The following is a 17,556-nucleotide window of genomic DNA, read 5'->3' on the forward strand; positions in this document are numbered from 1 at the left end:
GATGTCCACAAAAAATTTTTAAAATTTTACCTAATGGCTACAAAAATTATTTTCGCCTCATTGAGTTTTCGCCGAATATCTCAGCACCCTTATGATCTATGATTGATATTGGATTTTTGCTTTACATCAGCGTTGAAATTGTGCGTTCAAAGAGAAGAGAAATTTTCCTTATGAGCAGTAAGTTCAATCGCACATGAAATCTGTTCAACCTTGTGTAATTTTTTCTTCAAATGATGTAAGCATGATCAAGTTGAACAGGTTGCTTGTGGTGCTGGAATTACCGCTTCTTAGCGGAAAACTGTCAAACTCCTGGTTTCTGTAATTTAGAAAAGTTAAATTGCTATCTAATTTACATATTTACAGATGACATGCAAAATAAACAAAAATGCTACTCAATAACAAGAAATTTACTCTATATAATTGCTCGTTGAGCGTCTACTTTTGTCAATGAGTCTAAAGATCATCAAGTTTTCATTTATTTATTTTTTTAATCTTCAAAAATGTAATTTAAAGTTATAACCACAACAAGAACGTTTGGTTAAATATTTACATTTTCAAAATCGCCTCGTAAATATATGAATAGTTTGGTCTTTATACTTCAGTAGAAAAATTTCCTAAAGCCTCTTACTTGTCTATCTATTGGAACACGTTCATGCAGTTTGACCATTTCGCTGCTTAGTTTTTCCTTAAATTTGTTTTTAGTTTTCTCTTTTCGGATTTCAATTGGCAAATTATTCCATTTCCTAGAAAAATTTCTGATCAGTGACCTGTCACTCCATTTGGATTGGCACTGATTCTTTGGAAAAAACTGGACACTTCTGCAGTTTTTGGTCAATTCGTACTTTTCAAGAATCCTGAAAGAGGAGTTTTTGGTTTCTCGACTACTCTGTTTATATTGTGAGAGGAGGTCAAAAAATTTAAGAAGACAAACTTTTTTAATGAAAAGCTCTGCTGGTAAAATTTTGTCTTCAGTAATAGATCTCTTGCACTGTCAAACTTTTTGCGCAGGTGGCAAACCTTTATTCCCCAATTTATTTGTTTATTAACTCTTTGAAGTGACATAACCGACAACGATTGAAAAAAAATTGCACTGAAATTGAGATGGGACAAAACAAGTGATTTAAAAAGAACGATTCTTGCTTTTAGTGGTAGAAAATGTCTTACTAAGTAAATTGACCTAATAGCATTTGCCATTTTTGTTAATGTTTTGTTCAGCTGAATGTCAAATTTTAGATTGTTATCAATCATTATACCTAAATAACGACAACTTGTTTTTGGCTCTATAAAAATTCCATTATAATGAAATTGTTCAATTTTTGATTCACCAAAACCACAATTTCTGTTATATCTCTGTTTAAAAATAGCATATTTTGCCTCATATAACTGTCAGTACTTTCAAATACACTGTTAATTTCGCATAAGAGATTTTCATCGGATTTGGAATGACAAATAATGCATGTGTCATCTGCAAACTGTAAAACGTCCTCTTTTTTTTCATTTTTTCAGGGAAGTCGTTGATATATATTAAAAAAATTAAAGGTCCGAGAACTGTTCCTTGAGGTACTCCGTGATTTATTGTCACCCAGTTCGAATATTCAATGCCGTTCTTTACGCATTGTTTTCTGTTAGACAAAAACGATTCTAGCATTGCAATTGATTCCGTACCAAATCCATATTTAGTAATTTTTTCGAGAAAAATTTTGTGAGATTTTGAGTTAAAAGCTTTGGCTAAATCCAAGAATATACTAACAACGGTTTCGTTTTCTTCTAACAAACTATTAACTGATTCTGTCAACGATATTACTGTGTCATTCGAAGATTTCCTTTTCAGAAACCCAAACTGATTTTTATTGATTATTTCATACTTTTCAACATGTTCTAGCATTTGTTGGAGCAAAAGTCTTTCAAAAATCTTCGCAAGAGTCGGTGTAACTGAAATTGGTCTGTAGTTTCCTGCTTCCAGTGGATCCCCTTTTTTGTAAATTGGAGTTACATATGCTTTTGTAAGTATGTCAGGAAAAATGTTTTTTGATATGTGTTTGTAGATGTGTTCCAATAGACATTTTGCTACACTTGAAGGACCATGTAGTGAGTAATCCAGGACCCGCTGCTTTGTTTTGTGGTAATTGATCAATTACAGTAAACAGTTCTTTTCTCGTTATATGTCTGAAGGAAAACTCAGTTTTGTCAAAAGCAAAGTCCGGTAGCTCAATCTTTTCTGTCTCGCCTTCGTATAAACCTAATTTAGAAAAACAAATATTAATTGTGTTAGCGATTTCTTTTTTGTCTTTTAAGATATCTTGGTTGAACCGAATTCTAGAAATTTCGCCGTTTTTATCCTCGTTTTTTATTTTTGTTTTAATGAATTTCCACTGTTGTTTTGAATCGGGAAGACTTTCGAACAATTTCTGTGAATGATTGTGGCTCGTTCTTCTAAGTAGTCTGTTTGTATGGTTTCTTATTCTTTTGTATGAGTTATATGTGTCAACGTCTGCTGTTGTCTTCCAAATATTGAAAAGCCTGTGCTTTTCGTTGATTAGATTCAGAATTTTTCTGGATAACCATTTCTTTTTTGTTGATTTTGATGATGGCTCTCCTATTTTGATGGGAGCTATACTATTCAGAATATTTTCAAACATAATTGAAAATTTTTCAAAAGTTGAGTTTGCATTGTTTTGTTGATACATGAAACTCCAATATTTACATATTAAGATATTTATTTATCATTACATATCCTAGTGTCGTTGGTAACCAATGACTGATCACAAGTTGATGCAATATCGCGCCAAAAATTAAATGTTGCTGTGTAAAACTTGGTTCCTCAAATGACCATTTGTGTTGTGAGGATTATCATTGACTGGCTAGGATTATTGACAGGTTGAAAACAGTAAAGGGCATGAAAATATTTATTTTTTTTTGAAAATTTGTTTTTTAATACCTATAGCTATCTCAGGACTGTTTTCTATGCAAAAATGATTAAGGGCAAATATTGATTTTTGATGGTCCCTTGGCACAGAGTATCTGGAGGTGGAGTAGTATTAGTAGTTCGTCTTTTTTTGTTTACCACCTTCTGTACTCAAATACTTTTTTTGTTTCTGTACTCAAATACTCAAAGGTGGTAGGACCAGTCGTCTTCGCATGATGAGATCCGTAGCGGGGCATTTATTGGGCGAATGTTTGCCTCGTTCCGGGAATTTTATTCTTGGAAAGGTTTCATTCGCTATATGAAAATAATTGTGCGAACTCTAGCATGGATCCGTTTGTGCCACCACCCCCCCCCCCCCATGTATAGTGGGTGCAAGTTATTTTTGCAAGTCCGACGAAGTGCACTTGCTATAAAAACAATATAAGGGGTAACCAAAAAATATTCTGTAATTTTGTTTATCTCGGGTGTGATCTCGAGAATTAACTATATTGTATACAGCAGTTCTTTCAGATATAATTCTGAAGTGGGTTGGGCCGTTTTAATTATTAAAGACGCCCTTTGGAGACATTTGGAGGAAAGATGTATGATTGTGGACCAAACGCAGACTTCGACAAGTACGAGAAGCACACGTGTGTCTTTGACAGCGAACACAAAATAGATGCGTTCAGATGGACAAAACATATACAAAAGTGCTCTCAGAACTACCCAGGTTAGTGTGCATACGATACAACCCTTTCCCATTATAGCTCCCAGGTTAAGGGGAGCCCCCTCCCACAATACCGTATTTATACTACAGGTTGGGCTATAATAGGAAAGATCCGCTAGAAAGATCCTAAGCTAAAACTGTAATGGCTAGTGTAAATTAAATGGCTTCTCACAATTGTTATTAGATAAGGCAAATCAATCAGCGTTAACGCGTGCAGTAGTTTTTTTGCAGAGGTAGATGGCAAAATTTGTACTCTTTGAATTCTGAATTACTTGGTTAATCGGTATTATATTCTAGTGTAATTCCATAGTCCATAAGTTAAAGTCCATTTGTTTTCATTATTTCCCTCACTTGTTATGTCTTCATCTTTCCGTCAACTCTGAGGATATGCATTCCTGACTTAGTGGGTCATATCTTTCCGAAGTGAGTCCTAACTTAGTGTTCCTCACCCCCTGAGCTTTTTTGCTATTTTAACCCCCGTAAGATAATTGGCTATGTATTACTGATATTATGTAATTTGAGAAATAAAAGAAAAGAGTCACATTTTCGCCAGGGTGAGAAGAAAAGAGATATTAATTACCCCATTGGAATATAATGACCTGTGTTTCATATTTGGGTGGGAATCAATACTAATTTGCTTATCTGATCTGTTAGTTTTTTCAATGTTAAATGATCAATTTTGTGTCAGTAGATATCAAGATCGCCAGGTGCAAATTTAACGGCAGGCACATAATCAGACTGGACCGTGGCACTCTGGACGAGCACCACCTCTTCTGTCCAGATAAGCGTGTCATCGATCAGGACCTGAACCCACATGTGCCTAGAGTATCGGGAAATCTCAACTTTCCTCCCGTCAACAACTCCCACAATGGTTTAGATCCCTCTTTCTTCCGGAGCGCAGACGACTGGCGAAAGTTTGAAAGGGTTTGTATTTTATCAGTCTGAACTTCCAATGCTTGACGATGCGTCACTGCAGTCAGCTAAGTCAGACGAAGTTCACAATTTTGAAGAGTGCAAATTAGAAACAACAAAGAAAGAGTTCCTTGACAAATCTAAACTTTACTGGAGACATTTTTTTGCTGCAGTGACGGGAGATATATTTTTTGAATTTCAACGACTTATTGAAATAACTTTAGCACTACATGATCCAATTAAACCTTATTGTGTTAGAAAGGGGAAACCAAACTTTCTGCTTGAAAGAAAAACTGATCCTAATTTTGTTCCAACTAATTGGTTACTGCAACTTAATAAGAGGAAAAGAGGTGCGTTTTTGATCTTTCAAAGGCTTTTGATTCTATAAACCACAAAATGCTTTTACGGAGACTTGAAAACCAAGGTCTTGAGAATCAAGGTACAAATTTAATTGACAGTTATTTGAGTACAATCATATTGGATAACTTCAAATAAAGCGCAGTTCCACAGGATACTATTTTAGTCCTCTATTATTTAACAATTAGGTGAACCATTTAGCAAAGGTGGTAACCGAAGATATGCGGACGATAATTTTTACCTCAACCAATGATGACCTCTCGAATTTTATTGTTTTGTTTAGGAACATTATTTTTTTTATCAAACACCAAGAGAATGTTAAAAAATACCTCTTTCAGTGTTGACCATAAATTTCAGAAGCAATAAAAACAAAAATCAATTGACAATTAACTTCGTTAACATGATATTGTCATCAACACAACAGATTACCAGTTTATTTAATCTAATATCAGCGGTCCGTTTCTTTTCCTCACAAGAAATAGGCCTCTTAGAATATGCTTTTGTTCTCCCCACTTAGGTCAGGTAAGAACGAAAACTTGTGATCTTAGGCATTAACTTAGCTAGAGGGCTTTGTTCTGGATACATAATGTAGTTTTTCGGGTTTATGAACTTTTCAACTTGAGCCCATTTGAAATTGCTCGCACCATCGTCAATTTGATTTTAGGTTGATGCGCCCACTCATTGGGTGACAAAACATCAGAGCGCTAATAATTGGCGTTAAAATTTGTTGTCCCTGCTGATTGGGTGACTTATAAAATAAATTTTTGAATTCATGCCAGTAGACATTTAGTCTCCAAGTACGCTGCCCTCTCAAGTGTCGTGATAAATATTTGATAACTTTTATCCAATTACAACTGGAACGTCAACATATTTCCTCAAGGAATAAAAGCTCCATCTTCAGAGCGAAACGATCTCCATTTAGATCTAGTTCCTCTTATGCACAGATTTGAAGCCATTAAGATTGCAAAATTCAATCCAGTTTGACCCAGTTCATGATAATGCTGTAGGGTTTGTCCCACTTAGAACCGAGTCTGTCAGCCAGTCTTCTGAGAAAAATTTTGCTCTCTCTGGCCATCATGCCGTCAAAACTGAAAATTAATGGATTAAAAGCTATGTTTTTCCTGGCAAGCCTCGGAGTTTTTTCTCCTCTTTTGGTCAACGCAGCTTTCCAACACATCCTCTGGATTTCTGTTGCTGTAAGATTTTGCCTCAGTGTTTTTGACACGAATATCAAACGAGGCAGTTTCTTGCGGGCTCCAGACACCTCTAATTAGAAGATCTGCTCTTAACGTTTTCTGATTCTCTGAATGTTCTCGCATTACTGGCTCTTTTTGAGTGTAATTCCATGCAAGGCACGATAAGTCTCCCAATAAATCTCTAATTTGGTTATGCCTTTGTGTAATCAGGCCTCCTTTTTTACAGATTAGGGTATGCTGAACATGGAAATCTTCACCTCAGCCGTCACTTTTCACAGGGAGGTTTGATAGGGGTAAACCGTTTCTTAGCGCCTTGGAATCCTGGAATTCGTTCTTCGACAAAACAAAATTGTCGCTCTGACACTTTTGCTGTTAGCCAACAAGTGTTTCCCGTTTTGAAATTCCGCTCAATTCTTTTGTTCTCTGATGTGCATGCCTGTTCTAACAAACCCTTATATGTGTCACTCTGCTGTTAATCATTTTCCAGCTGAAAACTTTGTTTGATGCTGCGAACGTGAGTTTTGTGTGCGTCGACGTCCAATGTCGTTCCATTCAAAATAGAATCCGAAATCAGTTAAGATGTTTTCTTGGACATTTCAAACTGCTCACTCGCTTTTACCACTGGGTCTGGAATATATAATCCTCCATTCTTAGCAGACAAACTGAACAAGCTACGTTGGGGATAACTTGCATTATAAATGTTAGTTATGGTTGATAGCTTGGCTTCATCAACATGGTCTGGATGAACAATAAGGAAGCTCTTTTTTGGCTCAAGGTAGTATCCACACTTCGGCCCCTCATCAACTATTTGTCGCATCCACTGTTTTAAGTCATCGAACTTTCCGCAAGCCGCGGCATCATCTGCATAAAAACTTTGTTTATGTTTCGTCGGGTTGTGCAGTTTTTTGATTAAAGGCAATAGAGCAACACCATAAAATAGCATTGAAAAAAGGTCGCCTTGAGTTGTCCCTTCTTCGCTGCGGATAAAGACGTCAGTATTGCTCAGCACAAGTTTAGAGCTCTCCTGGTAACTATTGTACAGAAAAGTGGAAGCTCTGGACTAAAGGGTTCTGGCGTGTAGAATTGCGGAACTTCTGTTTATAGAATTGAATGCATTTTTTTCATCAAGCAGCAACAGACCAAAACAATTGGAGGACTTTTTCTCAAACAACTCTTGAAGTCCATGAATCGATCCCTCATTTCCACATGACACTCCACCCGCAAGTTGTTCTGATCCAAACGCATTCGCCAAGTCATCACCATTTATGTCAGCTACTGCATTACCGAGTAATCTTCGCAAAGTTTCACCAATGCCGATTGGTCTGACTCCTGGCTGTTTATCTAACGCAATAAGTCGACATGACAACAAGGTTTTAATTTTACGCCACGAAATGATTTCGTTTGCGATCAAATTACCTAGCTGAGAAACTAAGTCTCTCAATCTGGAGCTTTCGAAGCCAAACCTAATTAACGCATCAAACCAGTGGTTGGCGTCTGATCCAGAGGGTCCTGAACTACCAAAAAGTTTCCGGGCTTGTTTTTTAACTGTACTTGTTATATTCAATTTTTCTGGAGGAGGAAGTTCTGATATGTTGAATGTCTCCTCAAATAATGGCAAGGCTTTCGGGTGCTTTTTTGCAGAATTTTGGCTACCGCTCTTCCGTCTCTTAAATCAGACGGCTTAAGAACACTCGTTTCGTTTTTATCTGCAAGGAACCTTGTTGCATTTTTGATGTTCCCTTCTTGAACAATTTTCGCAAACACTCGGAGTTTCTCCTCGGGGTCGCTCTTTTGGGATCTCACAGCTTTGCTCGAGAATTGAGTGCTTCTCTTATATAAGACTGAACAAGAGATTGAAATTTTTCCACCGACCACTCCTTCATCCTATTTTCAATTGTTATTTTTTCATCTTTTGAGTGGCTCTTTTTTTGTCTCTGTGGAGTATGAGAGCTGAAGAAACCAGAAGTCGCTCTGATGGAGTATTTGATTTCAGGAACATTTCAAGTTCGCAATTTAGCATCTCGACATACTATTTACCAATTTTTCCCATCGGCAATCTGTAAAATTTGCATCTGCGTGTGCAAACAGTATTCCATCTATCTTCCCAAAGCACTTCGTTCTCATGAGGCACGCCGTAATTTGTGTTTTAGAGTTGAAAAATTTCGTTGATCAAAGATTCTTCCTCTGTATTTGATAAAATATTATCTGCATGATTATTGTCATCTAGATTAAGCCTCGCTAAATCTTGTGTTAAACCACTAGAAGAAGACTCAAATCTAAATTGCGCGGGATTTTTAAAAGCTTTTTGTATCAATTCGTTTACCTCATCGGTCATAGCTGTATGCTGCTTGAGTTTTTCTACCAACTGCAGAAAAAAATCCAATCTGAATAAGAGTCAAAAGTGGTGTCATATTTTCTATTCCAATTCACATAATGGACTCTTGGTCGATTGGTTTCGTGGCCAATAACTTATGTTTTTATTGTGACCAGGAATCCAGATTTCAGTGTTCTTATGGACGAAATACTCATCGTTTATTTATTGGTTTTCACTATCACTGAACTCGGCGGATTCAAAACCTGTCTGGATCTTTTCTGTTGTATTAAGCTGATTAGCTTGCTCAGAATTAAGTGTGTTGCGCATGGTAAACAATAATTGGACGCAAAAACAGTGAATAAATAAGCGGTTTCCGGTTTCAATCAAATCGTGAAACCATAATCTCTGCGGTTTAAATTGCAAGAGCCGCAAGCAAAACTCACTTTTTTCATATCTTTTTGTTTTCCCTTTTCCGACTTGTGAATGAAGAACGCGATTTGGGGAATAATTGGACAATTGTTTTCACAGGCAAACCGCCCGAGAAAATTTGGGGCGACAGCCACCACAGGAAGCTTACTTGGGGGGTGGGGGTGGGCCAAAAGTCGTGACTCCTGACGAATGAAGTCTATGGCAACCGCTTCAACCAATACGTAAAAAGTATTAGAAAAGCAACGATCTCATTGGAGAACTAATATCAGGATCTTAGACTAGCCCCAATAGCCACAAATAGATTCCACGTGCACTCCACGAATAAATAATCAGGACGCAAAAACAGGACGGCAAAAAGTACTTATATCGAGCTCAATATTCGATAATTTTCTCCTTTTAGCTGGTTAATTTGCTTAACAACCTAACAACACACGTGCATTCAATCTTAACTTTACTTTAAATCCACGAAACAATCCCTGAAGTATCTTCTTGACTTCATGAAATTTTAGTTAGCTATCCATAACTACGCCGAGCTACGTCACATTAATTTCAGAAGCAATTAATGTGACGTAGCTCGGCGTAGTTATGGATAGCTAACTAAATTTTCATGAAGTCAAGAAGATACTTCAGGGATTCTTTTGTGGATTTAAAGTTCTGAATAAACAAAGTCGAGAGAAACCTACTGGATAAGATTATATGACTCAGTGCAATTGTTTTATGTGACATACACTATGCGGCTTTAATTTTGGTTATCATCACAAACAATTAATTTGTATTAAGTTTGTGGAAATATTTTAGTGGGCGAAAGAACGATCGGTCCACAGATATCAAAACTCGTAATTGAGTTGTTACTGTTTCGTTTCTCTTGATACTCTACTCTGGACACTCTTTCTAATGATTCCACTCACAACTCTACTACGAGTATATCGATCGGCGAAAATTGACTGAACAAAAAAAACAAAGCCAGTTGAGCGTAAAGTTAATTCCCCTCCCAATTCCACCCAAGGTGGGGTCAGAACAAATATATAGCTGAAACGGTTATCGGAAAACAATCGGATGGTTTGTAGATGCTTGTGGCAACTGCAGAACAACTTCGAAAGCTTGAGTGCAGTGGTGATGCGGGATTTTTATTGACTCTTTTTGTTGTAAACACTAAAGTGAGTAAGCCGCTACAAGAGTTTTTTTCGTGATTTTGACAAAATAGAACAAACCTAATATTTTAGCCTTTTATTAAAGTTAACAGAATGAATATTTAGCATAATGATATCGAAGTGAGATGGTTTGAGTAATAAGGTATAATTAATGTAGGAATAGGAAATTATCCATGGTTGCTTCAGGCTGATAGACCCAGCGAGCCATATATGATAAAGGGACTTCAGGGGCCGAAAGCCATGAAAAATGTTGTGTATAACTCGGGACAAGTGCCGGGGCCCATTCAGCGGAATGAAGAAGAGAAGAGGCCTGCTGCTCCCCATGCCATTGGAAGAGCAAAACCGGGAAGGGGAAGAGGCAGGGGGCACACTCTTAGCCAAGGTTACTTCTTATTAACAGTGCCAACTATTAACAAATGAGAACATAAGCAAAACGTGTCGTTTCAAAGCTGTTCTTCCGTTTTTTGCTCAGATTGGCCGGTCTGCTCCAAGATCTCATAATTTACATGCAGCCTTCCTTCTTTTTAATAGCCGCACAGCGATAGCTGGGGCTATTATTGGCCTTCTCTTGGTTTTTTTACAATTCAAAGAATTTGAATTGTATTGGGGCGCTGTCTTTTTTTTTAAGATCTGTTCACACATTTTCATGATTTTTGAAGTCAAATTGGAGTAGTGATTTTGGTCACGCCGAAACAGGAAATGAAGCGAAAAAGCGAGTGGTTTTGCGGCGTGAATTTTTTTTCGCTCTAATTTTAAAGTAGAGTGAGAGAATGGTGTTTGAACGAAAATTCGGTTTCTCGGTAGTGGTTTTTTGTTCACATGCGGCAATTTCACTCTGATTTTTACTGTTTTTCGAAATTTTGGATCAGATTTTTTTCTAAATGGTTTTCCCAGTCCATTCACAGCTCATTCTAGGCCTAGATTTTTGTTTGAATTGAATTTTCATTTCTCCCTAGTGGTTTTTTTGTTCACATTCGTCATTTTGACATTGATTTTCTGTTTTTTTTTTCTTATTTTTTGATCTGATTTTTTTAAAATGGTTTACTCAATTCACTCATAGTCCATTATTGGTCTAGTTTTCTTGTTTAGTCAATTAAAATTCTTTGAATTGTACGTCAGGACTTGTCCTGCTATGTTTTTTTATTTCGTCGTCATGATTTTTGTTACGACCATATGACGTCACAGCCACTGTTCATTCGTTCATGCAATTTCAACTGAATCGCATGCGTGACGTCATTTTTCGCTCTTAGTGGAGCGAGTTTTTTGTTCATTCGCGTGATTAAATTTTTGGTCACACTTGACTTACCTCACTCTCAAAAATGACTTCCTCACTTTGAAATTGACTTTTATTTACTTTAATTCAAAGAGTTCAGGTCAAATGGGCGTGTGTCTCTCTAAATGAATGTTATTTGAGATCAGCTAATAGAGGCAGCAATAACTTATACAGATTTTTAATCAAAATATAACAGATCAGCCTTCAATGAAAAGACGAATTTTTTCGGTCTGTCTTTTTTACTGTTTTTTTAGACTGCAGATCTACGAATCTATTGCGGCTATTTTCTGGCAATCTGCCAGCTATGTTCATTTGGATATTCCCCCGTAGAACTGCAGGAGCAGTAAGAACTAGTAGCATCACGATCTAATATTGGGCAATTAGGAGTACTCAACCCTAAATACATAGGTAACAAAATTTTAAAATAAACGAAATATAAGATAAAACAATTAAAGAAAGAAGTTTCTTCAAGTACTCAATATAAAGGGAAACTTATCTATGAAGAGATTCTGAGGGGACAGACAACAGGACGAATATTTCTCAACACTCTCCCCCCTTCATGTGTTCAATCATGAGAGTATTGTAATGTTAAATGAATTAATTTTAAAAGATTGAAATTTAAGCATCCTATGGAAATGACACGGGTCCTAAAGTAGTAATGTCTCCTCCTACAGAACGCTTTCTAGAGATGTTTTGAGTTTGAGCGAAAAGTTTGAGAGTGAGATCGTTGAATGTATATGATTAATAGCCGCCCTCATCTTCTCAGCCGTCTATTATTGCGCTCCTAATTTTTTTTTTACAATTCAAAGAATTTGAATTGTATTGAGGCGCTGTCTTTTTTTTAAGATCTGTTCACACATTTTCATGATTTTTGAAGTCAAATTGGAGTAGTGATTTTGGTCACGCCGAAACAGGAAATGGAGCGAAAAAGCGAGTGGTTTTGCGGCGTGAATTTTTTTCGCTCTAATTTTAAAGTAGAGTGCGAAAATGGTGTTTGAACAAAAATTCGGATTCTCGGTAGTGGTTTTTTTGTTCACATGCGGCAATTTCACTCTGATTTTTACTGTTTTTTCGATTTTTTGGATCGGATTTTTTTCTAACTGGTTTTCCCAATCCATTCACAGCTCATTCTAGGCCTAAATTTTTGTTTGAATTAAATTTTCATTTCTCGCTAGTGGTTTTTTGTTCACATGCGGCACTTTGACATTGTTTTTTTTGTTTTTTTCTTATTTTTTGATCTGATTTTTTAAAAATAGTTTTCTCAATTCACTCATAGTCCATTCTAGGTCTAGTTTTTCTCTTTAGTCAATTGTAGTCAATTTTCTTCTTTGAATTGTACGTCAGGACTTGTCCTGCTATGTTTTTTACTTCGTCGAACTTTTTTTCGCTTTACCCATTTTGACGCTTTTTCGACATTTTGCGTGAAATCTTTTTGACTTCTCTAGGCTAGTTTCACTCTTCTGTCATTCTGCTCAAAGTCCTTTTAAACAGCAGCTGCTCAGCAAAGCAATTCAAAATGAAGTAAACCCATAAAGCCCATTTTTAGATGCCCGGTACTTGAACTTTGTTCTCATAAGTTTTAGTTACTATCTATAATGCTTATTGGTATTGATACTAGACCCTGTAGCCTCTCACTGAGAGATAGGAGTATGTTCAATTACGAAATGACATCAAATTAAATTGCACTTAAAAATGTTTATATGCAAAAAATCAATTTTTGTTGATATTTTCTTTTCTTTCAGTCCCAATAGAGTTATGGGAATCTACGGCGGCTATTTTCCGGCGATCTGCCGGGTATGTTTGGGCTTCGTACTAATTTGAAGTTTTATCTCGGTTCTATGATAAGTCTTTATATCTATGAAGAAATGCTTTTGTGTTGCTGCGCTGTCATGCTTTCCTTTTTTATCACTTTGGAAGCAGATACTCTTGCTCTTGTACATGCAAAATGCAGGTTTGAAGGTGGCTGTCTCCATCTGTTACAGGATTCATGGTCATTTAAGTAGACTGACTAGTCAAGCAAGGCAGTGTTTACGCATTCCTGCGCAAACACAAACAATACTTCAATTCATTCAAGCAACAATCAATTTTGTTAAAAGATCATATTATACAATTTTCTTCTGATTGTTTTCTTCCTAAAAGTAAAAATAACTTTTAAAAGCTCCTACGTTACTACTCAAAGGATTTTTTCATGCTATATGAGCAAGAAACCATTCAACATTTTCTTAAAATTGTTTTCATTTTTTACCAATCGAAGCCATTGTGGTAGTCCATTTTTGTACGCAATGAGGAACAATCGAATTCACTCCAAAGTTGGTTTTGACCTTCTGTCTTATTTTGAATGGTTTTGTTCGAGTGTTTTAATGAAGACTCAGATACCCGTAAAAAAATTAGAATTTTCTGGTCTGGCTATGTCATGATAAAATTTGATTAGCGACATGTTTGCTATCATTAGCTTAGCTGGTAGGATCTTTGTCTGTATTAGCAGATCTCTCGCCTTGTCATACGTTTTGCGTAGAAAGCACGCCTTTATACCCCAGTTAATCTGTCGATTAAGGCCTTTCAGAATTTCTGCAGATGAATTTTGAGAAAAGATTGTCGAAAACGATGTGGGAAAGCACAAGTGATTTTAGAGGAAGAATGCGCGCGTTCAGGGGAATCTGATGTCTTATTAGGTATATTAATCTTATAGCCTGAGCCTTCTTTTTTAATGTTTTATGCAGTTGCTTATCGAAATTAAGGTTCTTGTCCATTTGAATCCAAGTTATCTGCAACATTCTGTTGTGAGTACTTCGTTTTTATAAAAAATAGTCCCGAAATCAGAATTATTGTGCAAAAAAGATTCGATTTTGTTTGTATAACGTTAGTTTGTTCGTCTCCATGTAAGCTACTTACCTTTCCACAACAGACAATACTTGTGTCATCTGCGACTTGAATTACTTTCTCCGTTGTGTTTATGATAGATTAAAAATCGTTCACTTATAAAAGAAAAATGAGTGCTCCAAAGACAGTTTCTTTTGGCCCACCGTGATTAACAATTTCACAATGAGACAACATGCCATTAAGTTTTACTTTTTGTCTATGGTTAGCAGGAAATGAAAACAGTAATTCTTTCGCTTCCTGGTAAAAAACAGTACATTTCAATTTTTTAAGAAAAATGCTATGCGAAATGGAATTAAAAGCCGCTGCAAGATCTAGAAAAATGGCAACAGTTTCTTTGCTTTGATCTAAATTAGACGAAAATGTTTCAATTAGTTGTAAAACTGCATCGGTTGCTGACTTTTTTTCTGAAAGTCATTAAATGTTTGAATTTTGTTTTGCCCTTAACCGATTGATCAGATGTCTAGTTGTACAACCTGCTCAGTTAATGTACTTAGATTGTCGACGTTTTCACCATGCAGAGACTGAAGTCATTGTTCGACAAGGTCGAAGTAGCACTGTAATTCAACTCTTAATACCCCTTCTCTTGGCACAAATTGACGGACGTTTAGTGGCCTCCCATTTACACCTGGAGACCAGATTGATGTGCAAATAGCGAACGTGGTTCTGTCCGCCATTTATATTGCGTTCTCTCCCAAATTGGTAACTTATGTGACCTGAGGTGCTTTTAGTTTCTATAATCTCATATTCACACTATTTGTTAATTAGCTCACGTTCCCGGTCTTCATAATTGTTTTACTAAGGGATTTGGTAATTCCAAGAGACCTATTGAATTTTTGAGCCCAATCTTTCTACCGAAGCAGGTTAAAACCACTTTCACGGATAGGCAGATTAGAGTTGTGAAACTATTGTTGTAGGTTGAGCGACTAAGATTGATTGTACGAGATCTTAGCTATTTGTTCCGCAGTTATTGCCATTAAGTCTTGAAAGAGTTTATCGTTGTTACAGTAGTGGAAATTAATCCTGCTTTGTACAGTTTGATAAATATTTTCTTTTCTTAGATGAAAAAACGCTTATCAGTTGACTGATATGGATATTACTTAAATTCGTCCTAGTCACTCTGCAATCTTCACAGTGAGAGTTTTTGCAATGAACTTTTCGATCTTTCCACCTCACCAAAAGAAATCAGGTAAAAAGCAGCTAAGTCACTGAAATTGCAGCTAAGAGAAACCTTGAATGTTATTCAATCAACTTTTGCTGTATTAAACTATATAAATTGAAGTCACTTAAAATAATACCAAGAGATTTAACAGATTCGACTGCCAAAAAGTGTCAAGTTTTGTCATAATTTAAAAGATTCTTATTTGGTTTGTATTTAGGAATTAGCGAGGTTTATTTATGAAGTCTAGTTCTTGATTTTTTTGTGAAGCTTTTTATCACGGTCTGTGGCACATTCACTGTCTCCTTATCAAATTACATTACAAAACTGAGATATAGCGATGAAACTGTTCTGACTCAAGGGCAGTCTGAAAAGAAGATGTGGATATCCTCGTTGACTGTCCCCTCCATCGCATTGTTTATACATTATTCATGATCATATATTTTGTTTATTCGGAGAAATTAATTTTCTTTCTTGAAAACTTTTGTGTTCAATTATCAGTTTGCCCTGACTGATGACTTTAGTGTTATTTAGGTAACATTGTGCACATATCTGTTGTCAAGCTTTTAGATAATAAATTTGTGGACAGTTGAGTGACAAATCCTAAGGGAAAAAGTTTGTGGTCGAGTCACTGTTAAGGAGAATGTTAAGATGATTACACCAAAGTATTAACAAAGTGTAATGAAACACAGTAAGCGCGTTGAGTTAAGTGAGAGGAATCGGGATTGTGGAAAATCGAAAACAATGCTTGCAATAATTTCTCTGAATGGATTTTGAAGCCTCAGTTAACACTAATAATGCTACTCAGCCTTATTTAAATATCTAGATCGAAGGCAACTGAATGAGACAAATTTTTCCGACCTAACTTAGAAGGGGAAGGAACTATATACTCAAATGGTTTATTTCTTTTATTCAGTCAATTTTGGCCGATCGATGTATTCATCGTAGAGGGTTGTGAGAGGTATCATTAGAAAGCCCGTCAAGCGTAGAATATATAATTGAAACGATTTATCGATTTAATTTGTTCATGGAGGTGTAGAGGATTAAAGGTTTGTGAAATTTTGACTGATTCTCGTTGTTTGTGTTCACGCTGTTCACCTTTTTGTTTTTTCTCATTTTTTTGTCACTTTTGCTCAAAAATTTTTTCAAACTGTTAACAATAGTGTTGCTGGTTTTATCTGTAAAAGATTAATGCTGAACTGTTTGATCCATTTTTTACTAAATTTTTTAAAGTTCAACCTTCTTATAAAAACTAGGACGGATTAAGCTGCTTTAGGCCACTTTGTTTAAATGTGCAGGATTAACACATATAAAACTTCTAACTTAATCTTGGTTAACTCCAATCGGATAATTATCCAAAATGCTTCATTTATTTTTGATGTATTGACTTTTGTCAATTTATCCATACTCATAATATTGGGAAGAATTACGTGTCTCTTGTTGAACAACAGCAATGGTTAGACGAAGCTGGTTTTGGTCTAATCGTTGTTTAAGAGAGTCTAAAAAATAGGATTGGAATCAGTTGCTGTCTTTAAATTATTTTTTTTTGCTTTTTTGTTTATTATGAAAAAGAATCATTCAAATCAAGGCTTTCTAATGATAGGCATAGTTGGCTTCTTAATGAGTTCAAAAAAAGCTATCTATTTTTTTGTCGAAAGTTTGAGATCGTGTTTACTTTTAGAAATACATGTTTTCAAAAACAATGGCTTATTGAGCTTTACCACTTTTCTTTTTTTGTCAAGTTGTAGCTGAAGGTGAGCAAAGACAGGTCGCATTCTTTTCCCATGGGTTAAAATTTATCTTTTATTGCGTTAACTTTTTCAGTGAATAGATTCTAGTTTTAACGGCTTTAGATGGCTTCTTCTCGCAGAATTTGATTGAACTTTTTTCTTCAATTATAGTCGTTCTTTTTTAATCGTTTGAATTATTCGGGATGATTGTAGGTCTCAGAGGCTTCTTATGGACGAACAAAGGCACCTATTTACTTCTTTCAGTCGAAAGCTAAATCTTTTTATGACTTCGAAATCAAATGTTTTGAAAACATATATAGACGTTTTTTTCAACTTTTCTGTTCTGTTTTGTCGGCTTTTTATCTATTCTCATTAATTACAGATCGCAAATCACGTTATTCGTGTTGGCACTTTTGAACATATACAATATTTAATGCATTGCTCATAACGGCTTCGATACCGGTTTTCCACAATTTCTTTTTCATTTTTGTCTGCATTTGTCTTACTTTTGTAAAGACTTCTGATT

The 17,556-nt window shown here is 35.9% G+C and overlaps 1 protein-coding gene across 2 annotated transcripts in view; it reads left to right on the forward strand.

The window, feature by feature from the left end:
* The first annotated feature begins 3,440 nt into the window (after positions 1-3,440).
* LOC142345397 (uncharacterized) overlaps positions 3,441-17,556 on the forward strand; it is a 31,511-nt gene continuing 17,395 nt past the window's right edge. Inside the window, exons 1-3 of one of the 2 annotated variants that reach the window (XM_075397442.1) lie at positions 3,441-3,635; positions 4,321-4,556; positions 10,178-10,373. In XM_075397442.1, coding sequence (XP_075253557.1) covers positions 3,506-3,635; positions 4,321-4,556; positions 10,178-10,373 — 562 coding nt within the window. In that variant the 5' untranslated portion in view covers positions 3,441-3,505. The remainder of the gene's footprint in view (positions 3,636-4,320; positions 4,557-10,177; positions 10,374-17,556) is intronic. The other variant, XM_075397443.1, reaches the window with a different exon arrangement.

This window comes from Convolutriloba macropyga, chromosome 9 (assembly GCF_964194025.1).
Source record: "Convolutriloba macropyga chromosome 9, txConMacr16.3, whole genome shotgun sequence".
Lineage (NCBI taxonomy): Eukaryota > Metazoa > Xenacoelomorpha > Acoela > Convolutidae > Convolutriloba > Convolutriloba macropyga.